At 43.8% G+C, this 12277-nt stretch overlaps 1 protein-coding gene across 2 annotated transcripts in view; it reads left to right on the top strand.

Moving 5' to 3' along the window:
• The window catches only part of ABCC12 (ATP binding cassette subfamily C member 12), a 64797-nt gene extending 52856 nt beyond the window's left edge, over positions 1–11941 (top strand). For both annotated transcript variants that reach the window (XM_059383869.1, XM_059383870.1), the window contains exons 23-29: positions 3872–3961; positions 6225–6414; positions 6930–7089; positions 8073–8151; positions 9181–9294; positions 10911–11075; positions 11180–11941. In XM_059383869.1, the coding sequence (XP_059239852.1) occupies positions 3872–3961; positions 6225–6414; positions 6930–7089; positions 8073–8151; positions 9181–9294; positions 10911–11075; positions 11180–11272 (891 nt within the window). In that variant the 3' untranslated portion in view covers positions 11273–11941. The remainder of the gene's footprint in view (positions 1–3871; positions 3962–6224; positions 6415–6929; positions 7090–8072; positions 8152–9180; positions 9295–10910; positions 11076–11179) is intronic.
• The last annotated feature ends 336 nt before the right edge of the window (positions 11942–12277 follow it).

Raw genomic sequence — 12277 nt, 5'->3', positions numbered from 1 at the left:
GATCACCATTCAATCTCCCTAATATATTGCTTACACTCATATTTCAGGGTTGGCTCCTAGGGGATCTTGGCTCATCAAGGCTCATCCTGCCTTGAGCTGACTATTTTGGGCACTGTTGTAAATTTTGTATGTAAATTAATTTATTTTTTCACATAACAACCTATGAGATAGGTACTGCCATAGTCTTCATTTTATAGATGAGAAGATTGAGGCTCAGAAAGACTTCTCCAACCTCACACACCTGTCATGTGTGAGAGCTAGGCTTTGAACCCAGGTCATTTGGGTCTGATACCCATCTGAATGTGAATCTTGAATGGGGTCTGTGTATGTGTGAGTATGTGTGTTTTGTCTAGGGGATAAAGTGTCCAGCTACCTCTGGTTGGGAAAACGATGAGGGGAAGGAAATAGATGGGTCTATACGGACTACCAATCAAATCAGTCTCTTTGTGGCTCCTTTTCACACCTGAAGCCTGTCTGAGTTCTAGATAGATAAGCTAGATGGAAGGCTCAGTAAGTCCCTGCAACACATTCTGCCTCCATTCTGTCAAAGGGCTTTTCTTCCCCTTTCCATTTTCCAGAATCTGTGACTCTTTCATTCAAAGATATCTCTTCCCACCCCATTTGCCATTAAAGGTCTATTCCTTTTTGAAAATCTCTCTGATATCATTTTAATGGCATTTGGGGAAAGGGAAGGAATACAAATATATTCTCAGATCTTTATCTTAAGTGGGAAAAAATGAATTTTTCTTGGGTAGCCAGTTTCCCTCATTGATGGATGTTTTTATTTGTTGTTGCCTAGTAAAATAGAAAGCAGATGATGTTGAAATAGATTCAACTTGGTCCAAGTGAAACACAACAACTGAGGTTGTGCTTTTTGGGGATATCATTAGCTTTCCCTGAGATTGTTTTCAACATTACTATAAGGCTAGAGAATTTGAACACACTGAGATCTAGGGGAACACTTCTCTAGCTGGCTTTGTGGCTTTGTTGAGCATTAGCCCTCTTCGGAGAACACAGAATCCAAATGACAGAGCTTCCTTTGAGAATAGATGAGACTCCCTAGATGTGTGAAGTCTCACAGAGCAGAAAGTGAATGCAAAGTGACATTACATAACATCATGAAGGAGAATGAGCACTTACTGGGCCAACACTGTGCTGACAGGAGATTTCTAAACTTATGGAGGGTTGTCCGGGGCCTTGATGGGCTGATACTCTTGAATCTAACAAAACATGTATAAGCCCTTCTCAAGGGTAGGCTCACTCATTCATTGACCAGATAGCCACTGAACACCTGCCATGAGCCAGGAAGTCTGATAGCTGCTGTGGATTCAGCAATGAACAAGCTGGACAGGTCCCTGCCATCATGGAGCTCATACTTTATGGGATAAGAAGAGATGTAATGTGGGATGGAATAAATAAGTGCCAAAGTAAATCAATGAGAAGTCTTTGGAAATTGTTTAAGTGTTAGGAAGATAATAAATCAGGGAATGTGACTGTCAGTAGGGAAGCAAAATTAGATCCTATAGTCAGAGGATACCTCTGCCAGGAGGTGACTTCCAAACTGATACCTGAATGACAAAGAACCAAAGAAGATGGAAGGCAGAATGCTTCAGGCTGGGGGGCAGGGCAAAGTTTGGGGTAGGCAGGAGCTTGGTACATTTGAGGAACTCAGAAGTTCATGTAGTTTGAGCAGATTGATAGAAAATAAGGTCTGAGGCATTGGCAGAAATAGACTCTGTAGGGCTTTGTCACCCATGACAGGGGGGTTGTTTACATTTAAAAAAAAAAAAGGTTCTTCACTGTGGCACTATGGAAATTTGGTCTGGATGATCCTCTTTGTGAGAGGCTACCCTGTGTGTTATAGGATGTTAACATCCCTGATCTCTAACCAAGAAATCCCAATAGGACCTCCCTCCTCCAAGGTTGTGACAACCAAAAGTATCTCTAGATACGAAATGCTTCCTGAAGGGCAAAATCACCCAGGTCAAGAGCCACTGCTTTAAGAAAAATGGAAAGCCAGTGACATGTGTTAATTGGGAAAGCAGCAAAGGAACCTGGAAAAGGGTCTGGACCTACGCCACTCATCCCCTCATTCACCTGCTTGGGCCCACCTCCTCCTTCTTGTTAAGGCCACTTGCTGCTACTCAGAGCTACCCAAGCCCTGAGTTAACCTGGTAGACTTCTTACTGCAAATGCCTCCACTCACACAGTTCCTTAACTTCCCTAACTGAGGCAACCCCCAAACCTAGCCACTCTTTCACATCATCCTGTTTTATTGGCTTTCTCACCATTTCTTGAAATTACCCATGTCTTATCCTGCCAGCCTACTAGAACATAAGCCTCAGGAGGGCAGGGGTTTTGTTCAAAACATTTAGCCCTGGGAAACCAGCAACCCTTCTCCTCCCACAAGCAGTGCCTGGCCCACAGCCACTGCTCACCTAGAGAAGAAGACCTCATCCTGACTTGAACTGACTAACCTGTTTTGCACCTGAGGCAGATGCTGTTGGTGCACCAACCTTCCAGGGCAGGTCAGTTGGCATCCTGCTGCTACAGGAAGGTGCTCAGTTCAAGCCCAGAGCAGGCGACAGATGTGGGGAGTTACCTCAGTTGGAAGTGGCCCAGCAATGATTAAAGGGGGGGTCAGTGGAGATGTAGCCCAGCTTTCTTAGGATGACTCAAGTGTGTTCCATACGATGTCCCAGAGCTTCCAGTGGGATCAAGTTTCAGTTTCAGTTACCCACAGCTGAACCTCTTGTGACTTACCTTCCCTTCTGTGCTCCACTTCTCCCTGCTCCTACTGGTACTTTTGGGGTCCACCTCCTGATTAATTTCCTAGGGCTGCTGTAACAAGTTACCATAATCTAGTGGCTGAAAACCAGATAAATTTATTCTCTCACAGTTTTAAAGGTCAGAAGTCCCAAAGGTGTAATAGACAGGACCTTGTTCCCTCTTAATGGTCTAGAGGACAATCTGTTCCTTGTCCCTCCCAGCTTCTGGTGGCTCTTGGCATTCCTTGGCTTGTATGTAGTTGCATCATTTCAATCTTTGCCTCTGCCTTCACATCTTCCTCTCTTTTGTGTCTTCTCCTCTGTCTCTTGGAAGGAACAATTGTCATTAGATTTAGGGTCCACGTGGGTAATCCAGGATGATCTCGCGATCCTTAATTACACTTGCAAAGATCCTTTTTTTTCAAATGAGGTGACATTCACAGTTCTCAGGGATTTGGTTGTAAGCATACCTTTTAGGGAGATCACCATTCAATCTCCCTAATATATTGCTTACACTCATATTTCAGGGTTGGCTCCTAGGGGATCTTGGCCTGAGGTAGATGACCTTAGCAAGCTGCATTCCCCACTCTGAGCCTAGATTTTCTCACGTTTGAAGCAAACAGATGGGCTTAATGGTTTTCTTCTACCTCTGATGATCTGTGGTGATTGGAGTTCAGTTGCTGCTTGGCTGTGGGTAGGGTAAAGCAGAGAGGGCATAGAGGTGCAGGACCCCACCAGATGGCAGCAAGGTCGGGGGTGGGGTACCCAGCAGTTCTGTAGCCCTGGGAGATTCCAGCTCAATAGCATCTCCCTGTCGCTCAGACTAAGAGTGATAAAGTGATACTGTGGGGGGATGGTACTTGCCATCTGGATTGCCAGGGAAAATGTCATTACCCATTTGTTTCGGAATGCAGAGGAAATGTTTAAAGGCAAAATACCCCAGTATCTTCACTTCTAGGCACTTGGATGGGAATACAGGCCTACTTTCTGTGTTCCCCTGAGTGAGACTGGGGAGGAGAGGGGTACTTCACCCCAGGGGGGTGGAACGGTGGAACCCAAGGGAGGAAAGGGCTCTAACCCAGCTGCTTGCTTCTCTACAATAGCTCAGCGGACTGCTCCAAGTGTGCGTACGCACAGGGACAGAGACCCAGGCCAAATTCACCTCTGTGGAGCTGCTCCGAGAGTATATTTTGGTAAGAAATTAGTGTATGCCAGAGGAGGGCCTAGTTAACTCTGGCAGAATTTATGTAGGGGTTTGATTTTTTGACATGTGAAAGGGATCTTTTTAAAAACTGAAGTGGGACCACAACCTTCTTCTTAAAACCCATATTTACTCTAAAGTTCTTGAGGTTGAGGAAGAGATACTTTTAAAAACATTTTTTTTTTTTCCCTCAAGGGCAGTTTCTGCACACAAAAAGAGAAATCAGTGGCTAACTTTAGTTCTAAAACTAATATTTGATTGACTGAAATTGTAAATCACAAAAAACAATGATTGAATTCCCTAAAAGCTTTTTAAAAAAGATATATTTATTTATTTGAGAAAGAGAGAGAGAGAGAGAGAGAGCATGGGTGTGGGGCAGTAGAGGAAGAGGGAGAAAGAGAATCTCAAGCAGACTCCTTGCTGAGCAAGGAGCCTTATGTGGGGCTTGATCTCATGACCTTGAGACCATGACCCTGAGATCATGACTTTAGCTGAAACCAAGAGCTGGACACTCAACCAACTCTACCACCCAGCCACCCTTTCTCTATAAACTTTTAAGTTCAACTTAAAAATCCTGCAATTCTTTGAGAAGAGGTCTAGATAAGTCAAGCAATCACTTTTAAGGGACTCTGAATGGCATTTGACCCCTTTACAAACTTGAACAGTTTAAAACATTTTAAATTGTATTTTAAAATTCAGCACATTCTATTCCCTTCTTAAGTATCTTGATTATCTGATTTCACAAAAAAACCTTCCAGAGGTTATATAAATCTAATAAATTACACTTATAAATACAGTAAGCTTTAAATTTGCATCCCAGTGCTGTAGATGAACAGTAAGCTTTTAACTTAAAATCATGTTTAAATAAATTATTCAATTATTCATTTTAAATTAGAATCACAAGCCCTTATGTTAGTGATATTATTATACTTAAAACACCAAATATGCAGAGTCCTTAAACTGATAATACTACCGTTACAATTTTGCTCCTCTTAAATATATATATTTTAAATATATTTATTAATATATTTATTTATGTATATATTATATTTATTTACTTATTTAAAAAATATATATTTTCTGATTGGGCATGGAGCCCAAGTTGAGGCTCGAACTCACAGCCCTGAGCTGAAATCAAGAGTCAGATGCTTAACAGACTGAACCACACAGGTGCCTCAAGCTTCTCTTAAATTTTTTTTTATGAATGCTAGGTCACCTGGGGTTAAAAGTATTCACTGTCTAGAATAAAGTTATTTTCTCAGCTAATTGTGGCTGCTTATCACAGATGTGGGCTGGTCAGCCACCCTACAGGGCACATGAGGGTCGTCTTATTTCTAACAAGAGACCCATCACTTCAGAAGAGGCATTGGTCTTATAACACAGTCAAGTCGTTCTACTCCTTACTTAGACTTTGCCTTTCTTGGATTCTTGGGAAACGAAAATGTCTTTTTTATGTCACTTTAAAGACCTCTGAATCTGACATTTTGCATTCCTGTCATCTTCCTACTTCGAACACCATGATGACTCCTGCGGATATTGAAATTATATCTGATTGAATTCTGCAAATCTCAAGACTTGGTCTGGATTCATCACATAGTTTCAGGGTCAAACTGCTGACCCTAGCCCAGGCACACAAGGCCCAGTAGGAGCTGTCCCTTGTAGGGACAATAGTCCTATCTCTCTGTTCACTAAGCATCAGCCACATGACTTTTCTTTCTATTCCTCAAAGTGACCAAGCTTGCCCTGGCTTCAGGGCCTCTGCACTAGCTGTCCACTCTGCCTGGAAGGCTCTGGACTCAAATCTTCTTATAGCAGACATCTTTTTAGCATTCCAGGTCTCAGCTTGTATGCCACATCCTCATGATAACCTTCTTCGACCCTTAAGTTACTTTCACTCCACCTACCTATTTCTACCACACACATTCTATATTCCCTTTTACAGTATTGTATTTTATAGAATACAATAGAATATTGTATTGTATATACACATATTGTGTCTATAATATATATAGATAAATATATTGTAGAATAGTATTCTATAATACTTTGTTTTATTGTCTTCATTTCTGATTTCGTTTCTTGTGTATCATCTGAGTTCCCCACCGGAATGTAAGTTCTTGACTAAGTTTATTGGTCTAGCTCACAACCATGAACACCAGTACCTAGAATGGTGGGAATGAATGAATGAATGAATGAATGAAATGGATGGAAAAGCAAATGGTTATGAACCTGTCATTGGTCACTCTGCTTTTCAGACCTGTGTTCCTGAATTCACTCACCCCCTCAAAGTGGAGGCTTGTCCCCATGACTGGCCCAGCCGTGGGGAGATAACATTCAGAGACTATCAGATGAGATACAGAGACAACACTCCCCTGGTTCTTGATGGGCTGAACTTGGTCATTCAAAGTGGGCAGACAGTTGGGATCGTTGGAAGAACAGGTTCTGGTAAGGATCAGCTCTGACTGTGCTTTTTTCAAGTTGTTTTCTTTGCATTTCTACTGCGCGTGCTGGTTAAGCCACACCAGAGGGTGAGGTGTGTGTGTGTGTGTGTGTGTGTGTGTCCAAACACGTGCATGCGCAACTGTGTGTGTGCGCGCGCCACGGATTGGCTGGTTTTTTTCCTCCCCCTCAAATCTTTTTACTGTAAATTAGGATTTCAGGTTGAATGGGTGTGTGGAGTTGGAAACAAACACACATCGGTTTTTGAAGTAATTAAATGAGAATCATTCTTGTGAAACAAGGCCCCCAGGATGAGTCCTGTGTTAAGAGCCCCTGTAGGGATGAGAAGGTTAACTGCGTCAGGGCAGCAGATTGCTCCCACAGAGTGAGGCCTTTCTGTCTGCGTGGTCATCTGCATGGAGCCATTTTACTGCATCACAAATTCCCTTGATAAGATTCTTGGATATGATGGAAGTGCAAACTGATGTTTGATCTGCTGTTATTGCTTGTATTGTTCCCAGGAAAGTCATCATTGGGAATGGCTCTGTTTCGTCTAGTGGAGCCCGCCGGCGGTACGATCTTCATTGATGAGGTGGATATCTGCACGATTGGTTTGGAAGACCTCAGAACCAAGCTGACCGTGATCCCCCAGGATCCTGTCCTGTTTGTAGGTACAGTAAGGTAGCTGCTTTTGATCGTCATGCATTCCTATTTTTTGGATAGGAAAAGCAGACCAGCTAGGAACTTGGTGAAGTGCCCACAGTGGGGATGAGGGAACCAGCATCATGAGGCACTGATAGAACCTGCTCCTCAGTGAAGCTTTGGGAGGAGCCAAGGACATGAACATTACCTGTATCTTATGAGCTACACCACCAATAAGCAAGAAGCTTACACATAGGGTGAGCAGATATCCCAGTTGGCCCTGGAGAGCCCCGGTTTATACTTGTGTCTCAGCATCTTATCACGTTTAGCAACGGCCACTCTCAAAAGAACCCAGTTTGTGAAATAAAGTAAGTGGTCACCCTATGCATGTAACCATCCATAGGGAAGTGCATCGGTTTGTTCAAGTATAAGAACAGTAGGTTGCAACTTCTGCAGGGCTCAAGGTCCGATATCAAGGGACAAGGAGAAAACCAGTTTCTCATTCAGTCCAGTGCAAGGGCTGCCCCTCTGATGTGAGGGATATTTGTCCCACTGAGCACCCAATCAAGTAGTATGCTAGACGCACACCCAGCCACTGGGATAGCCACCTGGTGCAAGTGCCTGGGAGCTGCAGCTGTACGTCTTACTTCTGAAGGTGGAGTGAATGCAATGCCAGAGTGAATCCCCACCCCTCCACCTCCACCAAGAATTTGCAGAGGGCCAAATGCATTCTGCCACACATGGCCATTGTGAGGACCAAATCAATGTGTCTTCCTGAGTACTTATTCAGTACTATCTCACCTGCCTTGGTGGTCTCTAGTCCATCACTGAGCTGAGGGTTCTTGCTCTCTTGGCCTGAGATTGGTCATTTTATGGACCATTGTCCTGGCTAAGCACTGCTTTTGGAGGCAGGGGGGTCAGCACACACCACCTCTTACTCTCTCCCATATGCTGCAGAAAACATGCTCCCCCGCTCATGTCTTCCTCAGAAATCCAGCTCCCTGCTCTTTCCTTTATTTCAGGTACAACTTGGATCCCTTTGAGAGCCACTCGGATGAGATGCTCTGGCAGGTTCTGGAGAGGACATTCATGAGAGACACAGTAGGTCTCTGGGGCTCTCCAGGATGAACCTGTTTCCTAGCACTAGGACCCCAGATACCTGGCCCAGGTTTGAACTGGACAAGCACTGGGCCAGCATTTGGCCAAGCTTATTTGTTGGCATCATATATGTCAATAGAACATGATCCTTATTTACTCTCTGTTGTTAAAAGCAACAATAGATAACATGTAATAGGCCTCTGCAGTGGTCTAGTCAAGAGCTCTGCATGCATTATCTCATTTGGTCCAGTCCTGACTACAGCCCTCTGAGGTTGGGACTCCTATCCCGGGTTTTTAGAGGTACAGAAATGAAGTCTTAGGGAAGAAACATGTGTAAGCTAGTAAGTGGCAGAATGGAGACTTCAACCCAAGTGGATATGACTCTAGAGCAGATGGGGCATCCTGCTGCTCTGCCAATAGTGTCATTTGCTTCTGGGAACAGAGATGCCACAGGAAGGCAAGGGGGCATGGCATGCTCCAGGAATGGCAAATATGGCCATGTCCTGTGAGATGGGGTCCTGTCCGATAAAAGCTGCAGCAAGAGTGAGCAGGTGAGCGTGGCCACCTCTGCAGCACAGAGGGGATTGTTTCCACCAAGACTCAGTACCAAGGTGAGCCTTCCCCAGTGCCACTATGACTGTATAAATCAGACAATGTCTTACCTTTCTTTGATGACTAGAAAGCTCTCCTATCCAATGTCTATTCTCTCCGTGGAAATGGGGACCCTGGAAGCCATTTACACTTCGTTTGTGTTTCTCTGGAGCCATATGTGCACCATTTGTCCTCTTTTGGCAAGGTGTCTACGGGGCTCTATGAATCATACCGTGATTTTAAATTATTAATGTCTGCCTACTCCCTGGTCTTTCCCTGGTGCCTGTTTGCAATGTTGAAATGATTGTTGTTTTGTACTTTCTCTTCCTCGGTAAAATAAAGCCAGCTGATGAATGCATGAGCAGGGGGCAATCAATACAGACGATGCTGGACAATTTTATAGATCATCAGCATAAATGTGGCATTTTCTGTGTTTTATAGATAATGAAACTCCCGGAAAAATTACAGGCAGAAGTCACAGAAAATGGAGAAAACTTCTCAGTAGGGGAACGTCAGCTGCTTTGTATGGCCCGTGCGCTTCTCCGTAATTCAAAAGTAAGGAAACAGCACGGAAAATGGATTGGTCAAATTTTGGATATTTCCCGCAGCGCCACTCAGTCCAGGAGGTAGAGCCCCGCGTTTGTCTTTCAGCAAAGAGAGAACAATTGAGCCATTTAAAAACCGATCACTTTCTTTTAAGACAGAGTTGTAAGGGGTAAAAATTGAAAAATAACAGCCATTTACAGCAATAGCACTTGCTTCCCTTGGGCCTCCCCCTGGGAAGCCTTGCTTAGGTATTCTCTCTGTCTTCCTAAGCGGTTTGAGTATAAGAAATCTGCCTCTCAACTCTTTTCTGCCTTGTCCCTGAACAATTCTGAGGCCTGATAAACAATACCCAGCATGCTAAAGAACACCTTTAGAATGCTAAGAAACGAGAACTGTAGAATTTGTATTCATTTTTCTTAGGGACTTAGTCATCCTTGGTTACCGATTTCAAGGAACGCGTTGCCTTTGCTTTAGAAATCCCATTCTCTCAACCCGGATCAAAGTGTAACTCACTATGTGTGTTGTGTAGATGTCCTAATGTCAGGAGTGGCAGCCAGCTCTAGCACATGTTCTGTGCTGACTGAGGCACTATGCACTGCGAAGCGGTTTGTGCGTCATGTTGGCTTTGCATTTCATGCTCAGAAGAAGGTATAACCCCCTTTTACAGATGAGGATATGGAGTCTTGGGGCAAGTTAAGTAATTTAACCAAGGTCAAGCTGAGTTAGAGCTGAGCTCAGGCCCTCTGACTTGCAAACCTGCATTGCAGTTGGCAGAACAGTGCCCTCCTCCTCCAAAGATGTCCACGTCCTGATAACCAGGACCTGTGAATGTACCACCTTACCTGAGAGAAAGGGGGTTTGCAAGTGTAATTAAGTTGACGATTTTGAGGTGGGGAGATCCTCCTGGATTACTTGGGTGGGCCTAGTAAAATCATGCAGCTCTGAGTAAGAGGGAGGCTAAAGAATCAGAAAGAGAAGAAGAGATGTGACCAATGGAAGTAGCCATTAGAGCAATGCCAGGAAGGTAGCACGAGCCAAGGAACACAAGCAGCCCAGAGCAGCTGGCACAGGCAAGGGAACAGTTTGTCCCTAGAGCCTACAAAAGGAATGCAGCCCTGGCAATACCTTTACTTTAGGCTCTCTGACTTCCAGCTCTGCAAGACACTAAATTTGTGTTGTTTTTAAGCCTCTAAGTTTGTGCTGATTTGTTAGAGCTGTGACGGGAAACAAATACAAATTATTATAGCTCATGCTGATTCATGTTAGCACAGTATATAAAGCCTCCTACCAGTTTGTAAGATTACAATAAACCATTTACAAAGAGAAGTAAATCATATATCACCTTATTCTTTTAGTCAGTCCCTCTGACTGAAGGAGACAGAGGTGATGTGAACTGACTTTTATTTTGCTGTTATTTTTTTTTTAATGTTTGAGAGGACACACAGCTCCTGATTTTTCAGCCCTTCTCCTTCTCCTCCTCCTTCTTCTTTTTAAATAAGTAGAGCTAAGACCGGGCGTTTCCCTCTGACACAGTTTTGGCTTAATGTGACTTATAAAGAATTTGGCTTAATGTGACTTATAATGTGACTTCTACTTATAATGGCTTAATGTGCCCTCCTCAACAGATCATTCTCCTTGACGAAGCCACTGCCTCCATGGACTCCAAGACTGACACCCTTGTTCAGAGCACCATCAAAGATGCCTTCAAAGGCTGCACGGTACTGACCATAGCCCACCGCCTCAACACAGTTCTCAACTGTGACCTTGTCCTGGTCATGGAAAATGGGAAGGTACAGGAAGTTGTTGGCGTAACCTCCCCAGAGGTTTCAGTGGTTTGGATTCTAGGTGAGTGTATATTTTCTGCCCATTTCAGATCTTCTTCTCTGACTTTCAGGTGGTCGAGTTTGACAAGCCTGAAGTCCTTGCTGAGAAGCCAGATTCTGCATTTGCGATGTTACTAGCCGCAGAAAACAAAGTTCGACTGTAGAAGTCCCTGAGGGGGCCACATCCCTTGACTTTAGAGGATGCTTCAGTTGAGTTGGAAGGACCTTCAGGAGAAGGGCCTGCCATTTCCACAGGCAACACTGGCCCTCCGTCCCTCCCACCCCTGACATACAGGCTGAGCTGAGGCAGAGGTTGCTGTCCTGCCTTACCCAGCCCATGCCTCCCGACCTCATCTGGCGTGCTTGGGGTTAGTTCTGGGTGGTGAACTGAGGCAGAAAAAGCTAATGGATTAAAAAACTGCCCCCACCTCCTAAAACCCCAAGGCCCCCATCAGTGTATTCCCATCAATACCACCTCAGTGCCTGAGAATGGAAACACTAACTTCCAGTGAAATCCGATCAAATAGAATAGGAAAATGCCTAAGGATGGAATTTGTAAAAGGTTTATTGCCTTGTTACCAGAAGGGAAAAGAGCAGAGTTTCCTTTCCATTGAAGTCCTATTCACATCTATTTTGAGTGTGTGACAAGCAGTAACTACACTGATCTGTAGCATGAAAGATTGATTACAGTGTTTGATGGAAAAGAATTTTTTTAAAAAATCATATGTTCCATTTGATCTATTAGAATAACGAGGAAAACAAAAGGTTGGAGTTTCTCTGTAAAAGACATTTTTATATTTCCTATATTGGTCATTAAAATGCAGTAGGAATTTAAACTACCCTGAAATGTTGCCTTGCAATTATTTTACTGAAGACTTTCCACTTTCTGTACTTTTTCCTCTCACAGACTCTCACTGCTTTCTGTGGTGACTCGGTAATAAACCCCCTACAGCATTCCCCAAATAAAAAGCTTGCTTTCCAACTTCAAGGTTTGCTCTGTCAGAAGCAAGAAAGATATGTGTCCAATAGCCCAGGAGTGAGTGCTGTTAATTCATGGTAACATCTGGAAGAAAAGAAAAAGAAAAAAGAAAAGAAGAGAAAAGAGAAGAGAAGAGAAGAAAAATATCCAAAGGGTTCTTGTGCAATGTTTGCCAAGGGCACACATACAG

This window comes from Mustela nigripes, chromosome 17 (genome assembly GCF_022355385.1).
Source record: "Mustela nigripes isolate SB6536 chromosome 17, MUSNIG.SB6536, whole genome shotgun sequence".
NCBI lineage: Eukaryota > Metazoa > Chordata > Mammalia > Carnivora > Mustelidae > Mustela > Mustela nigripes.
Note: the sequence above shows the minus strand (reverse complement) of the source record. Positions and strands in the feature narration are given on the sequence as shown.